We start from the raw sequence: 19,636 nt of genomic DNA on the forward strand, positions 1-19,636 counted from the left end.
TTTCTTCAGCTCAGAGTACTGTACTGTCTCAATGCTGCTGTTGGAGGGAGAACTACCTCCACAGAAAGTGAAGTTCTTGTCAATACGGTCGGTGTACTTAGGATTGAGGACGCCTGATACATGTAGGGGGAGTCTTTGAGTTAACAAGACTCTCCCTATTTGATTCATGCACTCCTACATCAGGACTATATCTGTCTGTCCCCACAATGACAGTACTGGTACAATCTCCCGCCCTCCCATGCTTGAAGTCCTAGACCCACAAGAGAGATCAGTGTAATCCGTTTCAGGTAGCTAAGCGAGGAGTGTCGAGAAAAGGAGATCTTCAAAAAGAAGAAGAAAAGAAGACGCTTGGAACTGGCATGAAGATGACTTCAAAGAGTACAAGAGGTTAACTGTGTCTCTAATGACAGAGCTCAAAGACGAACAAAGAAGGATCCAGAATGGGTACGATTGAACCAATTGAGTTCAGGGCGAAACAGAGGGAAAGCTGCTGCAATAGTAGTGAGATGGAGCGTTCTTCACCTGCTTCCACGTCGTACGGAGGGTCTTCTCCATCGTCAAGGGACAATGTTAGCACTTCTTCCTTCTCTGTACATCCCTGTAAGCAAGAGGTAAAGACAACGTTCTGCATATTTTATTCCTAGTTCACACCTCATTTTTCTCCTCAGTCGAGAAAACAGGTTCTTAGCGTGCGTGTATGTGTCTCTCTCCCTCTCTCTACTTACATCTTTCAGCAAGCCGCAAAGGGTTTCTCTGTATTTTAAGCAGTTCGTATTTTTAACTACTGGTGTAATCTTGTAAGGATGCATCGCTATTCTGCATCTTCTTTCAGATGCAGAAAGAAGCTTGTAGATTAAATATTACTTTTCATAGACGCAAAGCAAGGCTTGGGTCCAACTCAAGTCCCTCATCTCTCTAGAATTCGAGAAATTTCCTGTTCCCGAAAAAGTAATGAATTTTTCGTGAGTGCTTATATTACTATGAACATGGAGCATGCGAAAATAGAATAACAGAGGTCATTTTGTTGACCTGGTTCAGCGTAATCCTCGTCTGTTGGTTTCTTTAGCTGTGTGTCTTGTTTTGAATGCTGTCCGCATCATTATCCTTGATGGTTGATGATCTTATTGTGAGTGCGGAATTGCCCCTTTATTGCGCTTGTCCGAGACCAGAAGCGACTTGGTCTTAAATTTCGAGCAAGTGTTCCTCCTTGTACGATGCCTTCAATGTGTGCTCTAGCTTGTATAAAACTTCAAAGGTTCGTAGATTTGTGTGTGTGAACTGGATAAAGTGATGTGCCTCTTTTCTCCCTGGTTTGATGTGTTTTTATCCCCAGGGTATTTAGTTAAAGGATTCCTTCCAGCTTCCTCGAGCAGTTTCGTCAATCGTGCTGGACTTATGGGTCTTCAATTTGAAGAAGAAACTGCGAGTTTGGTTTTTAACTTGGTCGCTTGTTTCATTCAGAGGAATGCTAAAGCGGACAAAATTGGGCAACCGAGACGACGCGTGAAATCTAGCCTAGGGAGTTGGGTAAGTGTGCCAATCGTGAATTAATGTAGTCAAGCCTCTATTTCCATGATAGATTCTACTGTTCGAACCAATGAATACATACACACTGGCTTAAGTATGATTGATTCAAAGTTTGTGTACTTAGAATGATGGAAACCATCCAAAGTGGGCGTCAAATTACAAACTGGTGAGTGAAGTCTTTAGGGGCGACCAAGAGGATAAGCACGAATTTTTCTATGGCCGTTTCACCAGGTCTAATACACTTAGGTGCAGCTGGTTATTATGTGTCAGGTTAAATTGCTTACAGAATAATGAGTTACATTATGATTGCAGGGGAGCTTTGAGAGGGCTGAGACTCAGGATTCTGAGCCTAGTGGGGACCACAATGTTGAAGAAAAGAGGTAAGTTCTCCTACTATATTTTTATTCTTTTCCTTCAAATTGTGAATGAGATCAAAGTCGGATACTTATTTTCTTTGTCACCTGCATCGAAAAAAACTTGATGCCTTCATGTCTTATCGTTCTAGGAGTTGGGATTCATTTAGGTCAGACTTGTTTTCTCGCTCTCACACCTCTGTAATCTTGAGCACTTAAAAATTGTTATTCTCCGTACACAGTTTAAATAGAGCTCAGAACCGTCTATGCGTTCAACTTTGTGGTCTATTTACTTCTTACTGAATGAACTATTAGGGAAACAAAATAGTGGTTTGTTAGGATGCCATTTTTTTTGTTAATTATATTTATATTTTAAAAAATATTTTCCTTCATGCAGCACAAGTTTCAAGCAGGATCGCAAACAACAGAAAGCTTGGCAGTCGCTTGCCTTGAAAGTATGTTTGAACCAAAAGCAATCAAATGGCATATCTAATGAAAGCGAGGTGGGAGTACGTACAGATTCTCTTCGTATGATGCTTCAAGATTGTTTTTCTTTGATCTTTATTTTGCCACAGCAGTTGAGTGGTTAGCGAGTATAGGATTTGTTTTAAGAATACATTGGATATATTTAATCTAACGTTCACTATACTTCAATGCAATAGACAAGCAGCTACAAGGATCAGAATGAGTTATCAAACTGCAAGACTTTCGAGCGTCTGGTTCAACTGTCTGAACTTGAAGAGGAAGTAAGTGACGTGGTATAATGTTTTACGCATTTTGAAGAAATGAAATTTTGTAGTGGTCCTTGATGTACCTCAATTTCACTATATTTTGTTTGTCGGATATTAAATGAAATTAGTATTTGCAGGTCTTGTCATTACAGAAACAGTTGGCGGAGGAACTTGAGCTACGTGCGGTGTTGGAAAGCGCATTGGAACCTACGTCAGGAACTTTGAACAAATTTCCATGTCATCTACCACTTTCTGTGAGTCTTGAATTTCGGTCATGTGAGCAATTAGTTTATTTCTATTGTAGACAACGTTGTGTTCCAAATATCCGACTTGATATCATATTTTGAAACGACTTGTAACTCTGCACCCTACATGGTGCAGGCTCGGGAACTCTTGGCCAATATCACACTGTTGGAGGTGGCGGTTTTGAAATTAGAGGAGCAAACCTCAGTTTTACAGAATGAAGTAGGACATGCTCGCATAGAGAGGGAAATATTTGAACTTAGGCATTCTTCAGCAGGAAGTGCACCCTTGAGCTCAGAGCGCTCTAATTTGTACTCCGCCTCTTTGGATTCTAACGCAAATTTTGGAGATAATCACAGTGATAGTCTACCTAGCATATCTTCCTCGTCTCAGGAGCAGCAGTTGAAGCCAGTTTCAACTTCAACGCTTGAGGAGATGACTGGTCTTCAGTCTTGTACGTCTCCTAGGCAAAAGTCTCAGTTTCAACTACCTCAAAAAAGTTGGAAGGTGTGTTTTGAAATGGTTTCATCTTTCAGTTGTCAGTCATTCAATGTGGAGAAACATACATTATCTGTATGGAATTCCTATTAACCGATGAATCCCACACGTTTAGCATTGTTCTGTAGTTGTAAATATCCCGCCTATTTCCTGTGTTTTAGATTTTACCAGATGTTTTGTTTGCCTTTGGTAGTGTTTCCGTGTACAACCGAAATCCGAAGTGGTTCTCTAGTGAGTAGATGTCATCTTATGTTCTTTTTCGCTGTGCTTGATAGGAGCAACGGGCTCTCATACTGCGGCAAGATCTTCATTTAACGATTCCAGAGTCTCCTGAAGACGACTATGTAACCATATCACCCCCGGGCATACATCATGAATGTAACACAGCTAATGACATACAGAGTCAACGACTTGGATCATTTTGGGAACCGAACCCTCTGGAGCAGGAAGAGCATTGGATACCTCTTAACGAGCATCAACCACAGGCCACATTTGCTGAAGCGTACTGTGGCTCTCCTCAAGATTGCTACCTAGATCCAAGTCTTGTACCGGTTGCCTGTGTTGGTGACGATGATGATCCTCATTGTTTTTCTCCTGCTTTTATTGCTAAAACTCTACGGCCACATTCCCCAGATCTGGCTGATCTTGCTGAGGATGATGATAAGTTTTTCCTTCCTGTAGCTGAGGTTCTGTGGAAACCTTCTACTGTAAAGCCCTTGTCTTTGTCGAGAGAATTAGAAGACGAGATTCCAACAATGGCAATGCTGGCAACCAAGCCAAAACCATCGAGCTTTACTTCCAAGGACGACCATCCTTGGCCAGAGAGCGAGTCCATTCCTCACAGCATGGTGTTAGAGGAACAGCCTTGGGCGCAATTGGCCGAAGCTGATTCAATTGACGAGGTTAGGATATTTTTTTAAGGCTTACTTCTGTGTTTTTATTGCTGCCTTGCATCATTAAGTAATAAATGTTCTGTGCTATTTTTATGTACGCAGCATAAAATGTATTGTTGTTGTTGAACGGATTGTGTATTGGGATGTTTTTTTTTTGAGATTTTGCCAGGCCTGTTTGGTTCCTAAATCTCCAAGATACTTGTCATGCAGCAAAGAACGAAGTACCGGAATGACGCAACGAACGTTCGTGAATTTCAACGACAAGGAACAGTGGATAAGAACCCTAAAAGAGTGAAGTCGTTTGGCTCCTCTCGGACGTCTAGCTTCTCATCGGTACTGTGAATACGCACCGTCATGTGGTTCTTATTCATGTTTGAGGGAGATTTGAATTGTCAATCTGCATTATATTTGAAAGAACATTAAGTAGACACTCCTCTGTTCCCTGATTTTCGTACATCGTTGCTTAAAATTAATTGCCAAATAAGGATAGTTTTAAGAAGTGATAAACCTGACTCTTTGTCGTTTCCTTGCAGGTGAAATCTAGCACCCTTCTATCTTCAATATGGTCACCAGTGGATGCTAGAGCAGTGAATCGGGATGAGTATGACTCGCAAAATAGTACTATAATGGACAATGATTACGATCTCGCTTCAACGTCTTATTCGCCCAATGAACTTTCAGAACAAATGGTTCGATGCATGATCAGTATATACCGCCATTTGGCTGACTCGAACAACTCGAAACAAGAATCCTTATCATCGAGCAAAACTCAAACTTCCACTTCACCCCTAACAGCAACTACGAATTCGTCTGCCTCCTTAGTCACTGAATCTTCTATATTGTCAGTGAATAGAAGTCCTCTGGTGGATCTTCGTAGTAAGGGAGTTTTAGGCAATGAAGACTCTCCTGACCCCTTCAAATCAAGGGGTAAGATTCCATGGGCAGACATCGGCCCTTACGCTCATGTGTTGGAGGTTTCTTGGCTCTCCGTCGGCAAGGATCAGCTTGAGTTTGCTGCACAAGCTTTAGGTAGTTTCAAGTGAGTGGCAATTATCTACACATTGTTTGCTGACAGGTTTCGAATTTCTTTCGGTTTGGAAGTTGTTGTATATTATACGTTAAATTCACCTGCATTGTCTACAGACCACCTTTGACAAAGCAGCAGTTACCTGAGAGTGTGCATTTTCGCGAGTATAATTCAAGTTAAATTTGCAGGATATTAGTGGAGCAATTATCAAGACTGGATCCTTCGAATTTGAAGCATGAAGAAAAGCTTGCCTTTTGGATCAACTTGTACAATGCTCTTTTAATGCACGTAAGTCTTTGACATGATGGAATGCTTGCCAAATATTGAATTCTCTAGTCTGCCGGACCTAGTTTTATTTTCTGTATGCTTATTTGGGTATAGATAATGGGCGTCTGGGGCATCTCTGTATTCGATTTTTTAGTTGTAGATGCATCTGCATTCTTTGGTTCTCCGTTTTTTGAAACTAAATTCAAAACGCTCAAACGCTGCAGGCATATCTGGCATATGGCATTCCGAAGAGTGACCTTAAATTCTTCGCATTGCTTCAAAAGGTATGTGTACGTACTGTCACTTTTATTCAATATTTGCTGACTCTATTGAAATTTGGTAGATAACGTGCCTCCAATACATAATCTACTAGATTGCTGAAAGGAACATTTTTTTGTGTAGCTGAGTTGTGTATTGAAATCTATAGGCAGCTTACACTGTGGGAGGGCACTCCTTCAACGCTGCCACAATGGAGTTCTGTCTTCTCAGGTCGAAGTCGACTGCCCATCGACCTCAACTTGTAAGCACTGGTGAACTGCTAGTCGTAAAAATACTTTTGTTTCGTTACTCAAGTTATTTTATTTTATTTATTAGGATTGTGGCTTCAATCCATTGATTTATGTTGAACTATATTTTCTCGATTCTTTATCACGAACAAACAGGTTAACTCCCGACACCTGCATTGCAGCGATACCATAATACTACCGCAATAATGATTTTAAATGCCTTTGATGAACCAGACTCTTCTGATGTCCCTGCACAAGAATAAGCTTACCGAGGATCGAAGCAAATTTGGAATAGATCACCCAGAGTCGCTTGCCAGCTTCGGCTTGTGTAGTGGAACTCGATCATCACCAATGGTACGTATTGTCTAAGTTCACTAATTGAAATGTCAAAGCTTAATAGAACTATCTCCAATTTCTGTATTGTAATAGTTGCTAGATTTCTTTGCGCATCTTCGCCGTGAGTAGTTGTGCGCGATCTAGCCCTCTTTTTTCTTTCTTTTTTTTTAATATGAAGATTATCTCCCATGTGTACTTTAATTTTACGAAATGGATAGGGGTCATCTCGATTTTGTTCGACTTCAAAGTAATGCTTTCGAAGAGGATTCTATTGAAGGGCTTTGATGAGGTTGCAATAAGACGTGTATTCTTACGGCACGTTGACCACCGGCGATCTAGTTCGAAGTTCACGGTCTGAAGTCTTTGTTATACTTTTGTGTACTGGCAGGTTAGAGTTTACACAGCTAAGCATGTGAAGGCGCAGCTCGAAGATTCTCTCCGTGATTATGCAAGGGCGGCCGTAGGAATCTCAACAAAGGGCAGGCTATTGATCCCAAAGTTGCTTTACACCTATGCTCGTGAACATGTTGAAGATGCTGACATCATGGATTGGGTCTTCAACCGCCTTCTCAGCAACCAAGTAGATGTCGTGTCTGAGGTCGTTCAACAGCGCAGGCATCGTCTCCTCGGCTCAAGAAACTTCAACGTTCTACCGAACGACTTTACGTTTCGCTATCTATTCCCCTCGCAGGATTGCTCAAAACTGCGTCCTGAGCCTTGACAACCTACCTACCAGTAATCAATTATCTTAAAATCGTTTTTATTTGCGAGTCTAGTAGATGGCACTAGAATGACGTCATTCAAAGGTATTAGTTGTATGTAGTGGAGTTCAGTATCGCATCATTTCTTCTGGAAGATATTTGATTTCCTTCCACATCTAATTTGTAGAAATTCTCTTCAGCTTCCCACTGGGAAGAAACCCGGTACAACAGAAGTGCAATTTTTTCTTTTTTTCTTTCTTTCTTTTTCTTTTTCTTTGATTCTTAAAACAAATCTAGAAGCATTTTGAATAGGTATGTCCTGAATGTGTCTTACATGACAATGCGTAAAGAATAGTGCAGATGAGGCAGATGAAGCAGAACTTCTGTTAGGAAATGGCTGGTTCTTCCCCTCACACTCCCATGTCTGGGGATTTGTATAGTTGGTGGTGTTTTCCCACCTGAAACACACAAAACCGAAGCGGATAGAAGATATGACCCATCTGCACAACTGGTTAAAATGAGATTTTAAAACGTCCCTCATGAAATATTTAATAAAGTAAAAATAGTTTAATATAAAAAAGTACAAAATAATAATCTAGTTTAAGATTGTTTTTGTATGCACAATAAAACTGAAATCTGTACTTGTTTTTGCATCTTGTGCAATGAAATCTTTAAATGTCACATTGAACTGTTTACGAATGCATGTATTTTACTGTGTTTTTAAAATGCTTACATCAAACTGGAACTTCAAGAAATATTTCTGCGACATGTAATATAAAATGAGACCATCAATTGGACAACTCGTGTGAAAAAATGTGTAAGAGAATGCTCGTTTTGTCGATATCTTGCAGCGAAGAGACGTCGAAGAGGAAGCAGACTTTCATACATCTCCTGCTACCACAAAATAGTTGCGTTTCCTCATCCACCCATTTAACTTCTGCAGAACCCAGTATCGAAATCTGCAAACTCGGATCGAAGGCCTCGCAATCTTGATCGACATACATCTCAAGCAACGAAGACACAGATGAAGTCATCGAACTCGCAGTGTGTGCGATCGGTGGTGGTCTGCATTGATCACCCGTTCATTGTTCCGTCAACCAAAATCGCATTCCTGCCATGCTACGTAATCTGTCGTTGTGAACTATGTTGTTTTCACCGACTCAAATTTTTCTAATCCGTGACAAAGTGTCTGATCTCGAAACTCCACGCGTTGCCTCCAGTCTCTCGCTGGTTTGGATAAAAGGTCTTTTGAAACGTTGCTGGAGTTGAATTTTCCAGTATTATTCTGATTAGCAAGGGAGTTTGTGGGAGTCTAGATCTGCGGCCAACATGGTGAGGCTCCTGAATGTAGATGTTCTTCGCAACGCCGCTGATGAAGGCGAGGTTTGTGCCCGAGCTGACGTTTTCTCTAGTAGTTCTTGCCTTCTGCACATCTCACCGTAATGGTGCATGCCATAGTGTGGATTGGAGAACGTTGGCGGGCGGTGCGAGCCCGCGCTCGGTTCTAATGTCGATACACTGTAAGCAACAGTTACGCTACAAAATCTGCAAAATCTGAGAGCCTCTGTATTAATATCCAACCAGATAATGCAAGGAGTAGACTCGTTGAGTTGAAAACCCGCAGACACTATTCGTGAGGATGATTCCGTTGAAACCCATTCAAATGTTTTCTTACTGGAAATATTAAATTTTAAGTGGTCTTCCAAGAACAGCGATGCTATTTGACAAACACGCCTTCAAATTGATCCATTTTGTTGATTGCGGTCAGACAACGTTTCCAGAGATTTTGAAGTAGAATTTGGTGAATTTACCGTTTTCCTATTTCTAATACTTCTTTTTTTTTTGGATTTTTTTTAATTTTTTAATTTTTTAATTTTTATTCACCTTCCCCTTCGGTTCTTTGTCTATCGACGAGACGCAAGGTGGACCGTTGTCTACTAACATTCCATCCATCAAGAATTTGTGGTCCCCGCCATGCACCTAATACTGGAAGAACAAAGGCATGACTGAGGCATTTCAATGACTGGCAGGCAATCAATATTTCTCTAAAGCTGTTAACTTCCCTTATGGTCTAAAACATAATACCACTATTTGAGCATGTATAGTCTGTTTGCCCTGATCACAAAGTTCGTACAGATGTAGAAATTCAATGTAATTTCGCTTATTTCTACTAATTTTCGTCAGAATATCGGTAATCAAAACCGAATTCTATAATGCATAGTTTGAGTGAACATGCTTTCACTCCTTCCATTCATGACACTTTGAAAGTATTATCAAAGTATGTAATTTTAAACCTTTCAGATTGGACCTCACTTTTTGGAACATGTTAGAATATGCATTCTTTCCAAATCAAAGTCGCCGCTTTTACCTTTCATTTGCCTACGATAATTCATCTAGGTAACTAGTCAATGTCACACCAAGAGCAACCTCATAACGTAGCATTTCCACGTTTTAAATATTCCACTCTTTGGTGAAACGTTCATTGAAGTAGGGATACCTACAACTGAAACCTCAAAGAGATTATAATGTTGAAACTGTTGTATTCAAGACATCCACGTTGATCACAAAGTCTGCCGGTGAGAACAACGACGAGTCCGCACCAAGAAATCTACGTTGGTTGCGGGAGAACAAACCTTAAACGTCGAGCATAAGTCCCAGCGTGTTCAAAGTCGTAGTGGCGAAAGCTCTGGAAGCCTAGGAAATCGGCATGGCAGCATGTATGAGTTGTACTTTGGACGTGTTGGGTCTCTCGCCTCCGACACAAGATATGTGTTTAATCGACAGCTACAAACTTTGAACGACGGACAGGCAACATGGCAGACTGTGAGCTCCACAATCACCCGTTGATAACGATACTTTCCGGATGAAGCAGCAGTCTTCCCAAATGAGGTGAAAATCACGATACGAGAGTGATCTGCGAGCGTGCCTGATCCTTTTGCAACTGTTTCCTTGCTCGCACTCTCATATTGACGATTATGCAGAGGCAAGTCGGTGTTTACTGGAAGAATTGCAATTTGTTTCGATCAAGTGTGTGAACTGCACGCGATGACAACATGGCAGAGTAGTTTTCATCTTTTAATCTCTTTTTTGAATCTTGGCTGGACTCCATGTTGTCGACCTGCTCAACGAATTCATCAGCTGTTGACACCTCTCTGATTATTCTCCTATTTAATTCATTTCTTCTCAGAGCCTAATTCCCTTGTATCCTTTTAATGCAACTTAACCACCAGATTGAGGTCGAAGAAACGAGCACAAAGTATCAGTCCATGATGCAGTCGGAACTGGAAAACGTTGAAGTAAATTATTACCATTACACCATCAGTGTCACTGATTCAGCCATTTGAATCTTTTCACATGTTGCATGTTGTTAAGTCTCACGAATGTAGTCTCATGTTAACTTTTTGTTTCTCGTTTAAAATTGAATACAGATTTCCCAGAAATACTACGCTCCCCCGGTCTACCAGGATAGCAAAAAATTGAAGGTTAGAAAGCACCTTATCAAAAGAATTCAGTGAGTTACCAGTTTTCCTTCTTTTCTTTTTATGTTGGCAACTGAAGCCTCAATTGTTCCTCAAATGCTGAAGAAGCTTTCAAACCGATCAAATGTGTGTTCACCATCCCTAACTGATAACTAATCATAATACTTAGTTTCAGACAGTAAGATCTAATCATGGACGGTGATCTCCTCCTGCAGGTGTTCACGAAGTTTCTCTTCATGAAACCTCAAATATTATTATGGTGAAGGGGTATACGCCCTCTTCGATCCGAACCAGGCAATGTTTAGAATTCCGAAGACTGATAAAGATGCCCGATTGGACCACACTTGATGCCTCTTTTCGCATTCCAAACTGTTGCGGAAACAACAGAAAGTTTGCTTAATCCAGAATAGTCTGTGGAGATACTCACTCCATATCGTTCAAACATCTCGTTAAGTACAACTATTATACTCGTATACTTCATTAATTATACAATCTTAATCTGGAGTCTACTGGATGATACACACGTTTAATAGGAAATGAATGCAAACTCGTATTTTCTACTAGTTTCTGTTTTCTAGGCCACTAAATAATTTAGAAGCTCAACTGAAATGCTCCTATGGAAACTTAGTTTCTCTTCATAGTGTAACTATATGGAGCTTCATTACTGCTTTGTGCAAGAGCAATAGCTCATGGTATGGTTCCCATTCCCATACCATATATTTATAAATAAATCATTGAGAATCTCCAGTCTCTGTTGGAATTTGTTCGCTTGTTGCGCTTTGAGGTAAGATAAACTGAAATGTAGTTGAAGAAACTCAACCAGGTTTAGAAGCTGGTTCCCCTTCTTGATACAAGTTCACCATGAAGGTAAGTGCATGTTCCCAATGGATTGTTAACACCGATGCAAGTAGCAATAGTCTGAGTTTTGAGAATTTGTAGTTGGCACGCTCAGATCTCAAAGAAAATGAACAAAAATAATGATGAGCAGATTATCGGGAAAGCAACCTCGGTCAAATTTCACTTTGACAGTGCCTGGTTAAATTGAGAAATTGAAATAACTACAAAAAAAAAACTTGGTGCAACAGGTTACTTTCACTCATGCAAGAATTACATATTTAGCAGAAATGCACAATTTTAGTGATCAATGCATTAGGTACATAGTATGGATGCAAATATTAAAATAAAACTAAACATAAACGCTGAGGTAAGGAAACTACAATCGTGACATTGAGAAGCCCATGTCATTTCCTATACCGGATTTTCTGTTAAACTAAGAATATCATTTTTGTTCATTATTTGATGGAAACTAGCACTCATAAACATCATTAAAGTTTTAATATGCGTTTAATATGAGTTTTTTTAACACAAACAACTACTTTGGAGTCCCTTGTTTTCATGACACAAATCCAAAAGTGTTGGAAACCACACGAATGAATGGGAACCCAATTCCACACGTTCAACCTCGTCTTCGGTAAAAGACTTGGAAGCATGAGTGAAGACAAGAAAGACCTCAGAAAGAATTGTTCCACTCTGATCAATCAACGTTGCAATTTGCCCCATCAAATTATACGTTTCACAAGAATAACACGCATCGTAAAGGGTACAGCTGCAGCTTAGGAGTACGAAGTTCTTTCTGTCACCTACTTGGAAGAATGCTGATAGCCTACCACCTGGAGAAACATTATTAACACCTTCAATCCATGTTCCTGAGCCCTTACCGCATAAAAACTTTGCAAACCGCAGTCACTTGCCGAAGCACCTGATTGTCTACCGAGTCTGCGGATAGGAGCTGAAAATACTATCTTTAAATTGCCCACCTTCGTGAGATTTCAGAGATATCATTTCTTGTAGACAAGAATAGCCATCTATGCTACAGGGCTTGAACTAAAAATAAATTTTGAGAGGAAGCTGCTCCGCTATCCAAAGTACTGCAGATTTACAGAGTGGAGACGTCACTTCCTTATCCAGACATCATTTCAATGGATCCTGGTGTCCCCGTAGCAGCACCAATACGGTCTGCGTCATTGTCTTCGGGAAAATCGAGATCACCACCAATAAGGTCGCCATCTTCATCATCATCTGGTCCACCCAGATCCTTCTTTCCTCTCCTTTCATATCCTGCAGTTGAATCCTTATCTGCCCTCATGCTTTGTCGGCTCTTGACGCCAGATACCTCTACTTTAAGCAAATTTGCTTCATGTTTGATATAAAATGGAACTCGAAAGCAAAAGGGTTGGAGATCAGTAAATTCCACCATTGTGGAGGTTTTCCTGGTCAAAAACATTTTGTAAGCCAAATAAATAATTCAGAATACTGTTGCAAGACAGAAACGAGCACGCATGCAAAGTCCACTCTCAACACCACTCCAAACATTCTAGGACTAGACCACGATCATTTTACAAAACATAGTCACTCTTGCAGAACATGAAAAAGTTCGTACTCCAATGATCAAGCTCTGAACGCGACTAGATTATTCACAACCGATAATAATCATTAAACTAGAAAAAACTAGACTTCATTTACAGGAAATGATGAATACTGAAGCAGGAAATCTTACAGGAAAATTTCATGTTCTGCTGTTTTCTGCAAAAGCAGGCAGCGCGCGTGAAATCCTTCTTGTCCCGGTTTGCCTCTCCTTAGTCTGTCGGAACTAATTGTGCTCTCGGACACATACTGCCCAAACAACGCGAATCAATTTGACTTTTAAGTGTAGGGTACGTCAGAAAATCAAAGAAAAGCACAACAGGAAAAAAAAAAAAAAAGAAAGAAAAAAAAAAAAAGAGTAAAGTTGCGATTGTGTGCTAGTCGACAACCACACACACAGATTTATATATAATGTTTCGGTTCTAGATTTGCAAACAAGAATATGTACACAAGATGAAAGCATCCTCTTTGTACGGAATATCCCATTTCCTTCCAACTCCATCATCAATCCTGCTCTTAACACTCTTCACTGTTGATAAAAACCTTTCTCATGAGGTGTTAGGCTTTTGTCTCAAGCCAAAACAACATCTATGTCCAAGTAATGAACTCACCACAAAATAACGACTTAAGGTTTCACCATTATAAACGGCCCAAACCTCATCGTTTCCTGGGTACACAAAGTAGGAGTCCTCCAACTTGACATAGCTCGTCACCCTGTTTTCAAGAACTCAACAAACTCAAACTGTGACGAGACAACATTCACTCAAAGCTGATCTGAGTCTCTATCGATACGTAGCGATCAGCAGGTTCAAGGCTACGATTAAAACAAGCTCCCAGTCATTTTCGCATATTTCTTAAACATTCGCTACAGGAAACTGCAAACTTAAACACAGGAAAAGATTCGTAAGAAACTTCTACGATGTCATTGAGCAAGACAGAAACTACATTTTATGCGCCAGATGAAACGTGCAGAAGAGGAAGGTGCTTCGCCTCGTTCTAAATAGTAGAAAATATGATGATGTAAAGTTTTGAGCACCTGTGAGAAAAAGCTTGCCAATTGTCTTGAATATCCATCACGTTGCGTAACTTCAATAAGCCAGAACCTCGCTGTGGATTCCACTCGTCTACTTCTTCTTTGAGATAGGCAGGCGTCATTTCCAGATATTTCCTGCACTTTTCAGAAAAGTGACGATACGACCGTAAAGGTCAATCAGAAAAGAAAAAATCATCCTAAATGGTGAAGTCATCAGAATACTTCCAGAAAGTTTTTATGCTAAAATAACTTAAAAGGTGGATTATTCATCAGTTAGAGGAACATTTAACCACAAATCCCCGAAAAACAAAATTCAGATATTAAAAAGTAGACGACGAAGAAGAATAAGCAGAGAGAGAGAGAGAGAGAGAGAGAGAGAGAGAGAGAGAGAGAATTGTAGATTCTGATGTCTCACATTTCAATTTTGAGGGGCAGCTTTGTGACATTCCGTTTACCAGTAGCATCTGGAAAGGCAGAAAATCTGTCCCCAGTTCTAGATTCAATGACAGCATACCAGTTTGGTCGCCCATACTCATTGAATAATGCCCAAACCTGCCAACAGTTAGGTGAAAATAGTATCAGGTCTGTGCCAACAGCCAAGAGCAGGGAATCATATTGCAGTAGCTTATAAATTACAGTCGCATAGTAATCGACGAAAATAATAATAATAATAATCCTCATAGGTACGAGAGATTGCGAAATTATCAAACTGAAATCAACGATTATAACATATAAACAAACCATAGCATAATCAGGACATAAATCACACAAGAAAGAAAAAATGCATACATCACCGGGTTCCATAGCTGACAACTCCTCCTCTTTAACTGAGCCAACAATATTTACTCGTTTCCCATGGGAACGAACTTCGGCTCTCAGCAACGGGCTGGTGAGGTATGCAATGACTTGCACCTGAATCCTCCAAAAAGACATAACTTAGAAGCCCACAAATAATGTCAAGGAGAAGACCCTCTTCACAACAAGGTAAGTTGGTCCACAATTTACAATTCGAGATGCTAAAACTTTCTGCAGAATGTACGAGGGCAATTCTAAAAACACGCCAACTTCTACATGCTGAAGCTTCACCATTACATTCAGATCAACATCTCGTCACGCAATTGTTGAAATGAGAAATACAGCGTCTCAAGTAATGCTAGGAGTACAGCTGCTATTTTAATGAAATGAACCTTTGCAACGGGTTTTCTGCTTCTAGAAATGCAAGACAGGACGTGAATCCAGTTTATGATGGCAAGTCAAAAGATTGGAACATGGGTCGTACCGAAAATGTATTGCCCAGTAAAAACCACCTATCAATGTCTTTAAGGCTATCCTGTCGAGTTGGCTTTGTTTCCCATACTTGTGGAACGAAAAAAGTTTGCGACTTTCTGTTCTTACGCAGCTGTCTTGATGAGGGTGGTGTTACAGAACTAGGTTTCGGCTCGACAGACTTCGCTCTCCTGCAACATTAACCCAATTTCAAGGTGAATCCTGAAAGCGAAGCTGCAGTCAATCAATTCTGGACATCTACATTTGCTACATTGTGATTCTGCATCACACGAACAGTAAAAACTCTGGTATGAATGAAAGGGAATTTTAGATGGCAGCAAAACCATCTACCAGATGGTTTCACAGGTAGGGGCCTACTCAAATACATGAAAGCGGGACAACAATATAACATACAGCCCGGGCCATTCTCCGCTGGCTTACACTGGTGTTTTCAAGACTTTTTCAGCTTGTTCTGTTCTCCCCTTAGTTTCATGCGCTACAACATTCGTATAATCCTTGGGATAGCCCATGAGCACTTCAACCTCCGTCTGCTTGATATATCGAAGTTTATTGGTCTTGTTATCTAGGACGAGTTCCAATCTGGCGGTACTACCTTTATACAAGTTGCTGCAGAGGATGACCTGAGCACTCCAAATAAGTCAGGGCCTGAACTCAGCAAAGACTTCCAATGATCAGTAGAAGCAAGTCACTCAGTCCAGATGTCAAGAGCTTACTCCGCATTTCTGTTCTAGTGCAAGTGCACCCTCAAGGCAGCTTTGAAGGGACGTAGACGGGTGATCGCGTAAGCGAGGCAACCGTGGAGGATGAGGAATGTTTGTCCAGTAAAGACGGCGGCGCTTACTAGCTGTGATCTCTTGAGAATCCAGCTCCATGGGTGCCACTTTTAAATGCCTAGTGATCTCCTCTCGATCAACCCACGACATTGATGCAACGTTCTCTACTAAGAACCTGCGACCGAAAATGGATAAAAACCAACTTTCTTAAGCATACAACATATGAAAAGCCTATACCATTATCAAACACATTTCTTTAAAACTTCACTGATGTTCGTAACAAGAATCACTAAATGACAAACTGATATATCCAAACAAGCGCGGTACCGACGCAGTTGATCGATTAATTCCTCAAGAAAAGAAATGCACACCCAGTAAAATATTCACAAGGCTTACCATTTGGGTTTAAAGACCTTTAACACGCGAAGAAGGTCGAAGAAGAGTTTGCTCCTGCTTCCGTGTAGCCTGGCAGAAAAGATTCACTTAAGTCAAACCAAAAGAAAATAGAAAGATCAGCAGTATGCACAAAAGCTATCAACTTTCACATTGATTGCTGGAGCTGTGAGTGTCTTAGCACACATTGATAGCATCTTAGTACATATATACTCACTAACTCACAGCTCCAGCAAACCCCATAAACTCACTCCAGCCTGAGAAGCCCCATTCCGAACCGCAGATATATTACGTTAATATCAAGACATAATCGTCACTCTTCAATCTCGAGGCATAAATATAAATAATGCACAGTCTGAGCATGTTAAGAGAAGTGTAAAGAAAAAGATTGTTATCCATTCCGGGCTTCATACAACAGTGCTGAGAGACCCGGGCACAATTTGTGAGGCTCACCCTTCCTTTTTCCCCATGATGCTTAGATCCTGACATGGAAAGCCGCCAACTACAAGATCCACTTTCTCCGGTACAGCAGACAGGTTCAACTTCCGAATATCACCCACATGTTTGACACGGGGATGCCGAGATTTTACAACTTGTATTGCTGGCGCCAACTGTGACATAACAGCCCAAGCATCGACTTTCATCATCGACGAGCGAGAGAAGTATATACAGATGCAGGTCTTTCAATGAACGGCACATTAGTTGATGGTCGTAGCCGCCACTACGAAGATATTTACGAACTTGGTGACCAGAGAATGAAAAATATCACAGCCAAGGATTCATTCACGTGTGCTTTACTCTGTTGTAAATAGACTTGTATGGAGGGTTTTAAGCTTACCACTTCAGAGCTGTACCCACTGAAGGGAATGCCAAGTTTAGTGAGCGCTTGCCAAATTCCGCCGAGTCCATCAAATAGGCTGAGGACCACCAGCCGTTCACCCGACCATGGCCCAGCCTCTGCTTTAAATGCCGACACCCAGTCACCGTCTCCTCCTGGTCCTTCAAAATCCAACTGCTCCAAATTCCACCGGTCAAATTTAAACGTGAAATTCTTCCTAAGTGTACATCGTAGGTGAAATAAAGCAGGCCAGAGGAAAGAGCGAAGGCAGCGAAAAAGTGAACTGCATTTCATGGGAGTTGAATCTTCTTTAGAAAGCCTCTATATCAAGATCAAGACAACAGCAACGAAATGCGCGGAAGGGGTCTGGTTGAGATGAATGAAACCAGGTATTGTTCACTCTCCTCGACCCTGGCATGGATAAACCACATGCTGGGAATCATCCGGTAAATACAGATTAAGAAAAACGAACACCTTATGGCCTCGAAAATTAAAAGGCGAAGAAGCAATGATGTCCGTCGACTGCCTTTCAGGACTAGCGGGAGTCCCGTTATGACCGTTTCTCTTGGCTTTTTTGTTTGACCGGGTAGGGGTGCCATGCTCACACCGACAAGTGCGTTTCAAATGTTCAGCATCCTTCGCCAATTCCACAATCTTCTCCAGCAGACCGTCCATTTCGTGGCACAAGTGCTTGGTATCTCCAAATCTGCGATAGAGTCACCTGCATTCAAGTCACTCATTAACGATGCATTCTGCGAACATCGCCCTACTGAACATACGAAACTCTCGGCATGGTCACCTGGTTCGTGATACTTCTTCTGTGATAAAAGATACAAAGCAATCACACCCACAACCACGATAAAAAAAATCCCAGCTTTCATCTTTGAATCTCTCACGAAACCAAATTATAATTTTTAGTGCATGTGTGTGTGTGTGTGAGAGAGTGAAAATATATACATAAAGAGAGAAGAAAGAAAGAAAGAAAGAAAGAAAAACGCACTTTGCGCACCAAAATCTCAGAGCAAGTGTATGCATGGCCCCAAAAAGACTAGATGAATCTTCTCCACTCTCCCAATCCCCACCCAGAACAGGCCAATGGTAAGGATTTCGTAACAAGAAACCAATACCAAAACCCCAAGCCCAACACCCACCCGACACACTCAGCTGACACAATACAGAACCCAGAACTCCGAAACCCGATAGCCTCGCGCACACTGTATTTGAGCTCGCCATCTCTACAAAAACACACTCACCCGATCGCCCCCCGCTAGTTCGCTCTCTCGCTTTCTCGCCCACCCACTCGCACATGGATCACCCTGACTCTCTCTCACCTCCACACTGACCCCTAAACCGCTTTCTGGGGGCCGCGTCAAACCAATCCCATCCCCCGCTTTCTCACCGACACCTTCTCCACTCCTCCATCCAAGCTGCCCAAACTCCAACTCGCGGGGGCACGAAATTCAACACACGAAGTGAAAGCATATACATGCAGGACCCGAGGAACAACAACAACAACCCCGGGGTGTGCGGAGATCCACCTTCACCACCAGAGCTGGTGCGCGGCTCGAAGGCTCAAGCAGTCATCAGCAACAGCAACAACTACGCCCGTCCCAATGCCGTCGTCGATGTGCACCCACCACGCCGCGCAGCATACGACACCACCACCGAGAGCCACCGGTGTACATCAACGCCCTGCCCCTGCCTGCTCACGCATCAGTCCCACGACACACTCACACACACACACACACACACACAGTGCTCGTCCTCCCTCCTCCTCCTGGGGAAGGAGTGATACGACGATGATGCAGGGACAAGAGAAGTTGGCCGCAGCGATGAAACAACGAGACGAGTGTCCGCGGGGCACGTTTCCAGTTCTCGCGCGCGGACTCTTCTCTTGCTGCTGCGCTGCACTGTGTGCTCTTCTGCACCTACTACAGCTTTTGCTCGTTCCCGCGACGAATATCGACGACGACCTTGCTTGGTGAGCCTCTTTCTTCTTCTTCTTCTTCTTCTTCTTCTCCTTCTGCTCCTTCTTCTTCGTTCGTCGTCGTCGTCCGTCGCGATGAGGTGGGTCCTTGTTCGATCACTCGCTTGTTGATTGTTTGGTTTCCAATGCTCGCTCGATTGATTGCTCACTTGCTTCGATTTGACCATTCCTCCTCCTTCCCCGTCCTTCCTCCCTCCTCGATCTCGCTCCGTCTCGCGGAGACCCTGGCCACGCTTTCCGGTGCCCGCGATTAGGCGGTGATAGGGGACCAATATCATTTCATCCCTCCCCCTCGCTCTACCGCGGCGTCTCTTCCTTGCGCCTTCTTTTCTTGGATTCT

The 19,636-nt window shown here is 41.9% G+C and overlaps 2 protein-coding genes and 1 long non-coding RNA gene across 5 annotated transcripts; 2 read left to right on the top strand and 1 right to left on the bottom strand.

Annotated features, from left to right (window-relative positions):
- Positions 1-200: 200 nt before the first annotated feature.
- Positions 201-7,581, top strand: LOC112290824 (uncharacterized). The gene is made up of 15 exons (XM_024537554.3): positions 201-611; positions 1,462-1,527; positions 1,840-1,907; positions 2,278-2,383; positions 2,543-2,626; positions 2,749-2,865; positions 2,993-3,361; positions 3,628-4,254; positions 4,456-4,578; positions 4,779-5,284; positions 5,461-5,560; positions 5,764-5,823; positions 5,967-6,059; positions 6,280-6,399; positions 6,770-7,581. Exons 1-15 carry the CDS (start codon positions 441-443, stop codon positions 7,100-7,102), a joined length of 2,943 nt encoding a protein of 980 aa, XP_024393322.1. The 5' UTR covers positions 201-440; the 3' UTR covers positions 7,103-7,581.
- A 1,946-nt stretch (positions 7,582-9,527) lies between these two features.
- On the top strand, positions 9,528-11,572 carry LOC141046125 (uncharacterized). Of its 2 annotated transcripts, none has more exons than XR_016505919.1 (3): positions 9,528-9,971; positions 10,511-10,593; positions 10,777-11,572. It is a non-coding gene; the product is annotated as an uncharacterized LOC141046125 (long non-coding RNA). The 2 variants fall into 2 exon arrangements; XR_012218826.2 differs by having other exon boundaries at positions 10,511-10,564.
- Positions 11,573-12,092: 520 nt separating this feature from the next.
- On the bottom strand, positions 12,093-19,343 carry LOC112290575 (uncharacterized). Of its 2 annotated transcripts, none has more exons than XM_024536974.3 (14): positions 18,848-19,343; positions 17,784-18,030; positions 17,310-17,483; positions 16,925-17,082; positions 16,475-16,543; positions 16,019-16,253; positions 15,726-15,925; positions 15,298-15,475; positions 14,808-14,930; positions 14,434-14,570; positions 14,022-14,153; positions 13,597-13,699; positions 13,119-13,234; positions 12,093-12,831 (listed from the first exon to the last, which is right to left on the bottom strand). In XM_024536974.3, the coding sequence occupies exons 2-14, from the start codon at positions 17,982-17,984 to the stop codon at positions 12,522-12,524; spliced, it is 2,136 nt and encodes a 711-aa protein (XP_024392742.1). In that variant the 5' UTR covers positions 17,985-18,030; positions 18,848-19,343; the 3' UTR covers positions 12,093-12,521. The 2 variants fall into 2 exon arrangements, with proteins under 2 accessions (XP_024392742.1, XP_024392743.1); XM_024536975.3 differs by having other exon boundaries at positions 17,784-18,015; positions 18,848-19,239.
- Between the last annotated feature and the right edge of the window lie 293 nt (positions 19,344-19,636).

Source organism: Physcomitrium patens, chromosome 13 (genome assembly GCF_059467195.1).
Source record: "Physcomitrium patens ecotype Gransden chromosome 13, ASM5946719v1, whole genome shotgun sequence".
Lineage (NCBI taxonomy): Eukaryota > Viridiplantae > Streptophyta > Bryopsida > Funariales > Funariaceae > Physcomitrium > Physcomitrium patens.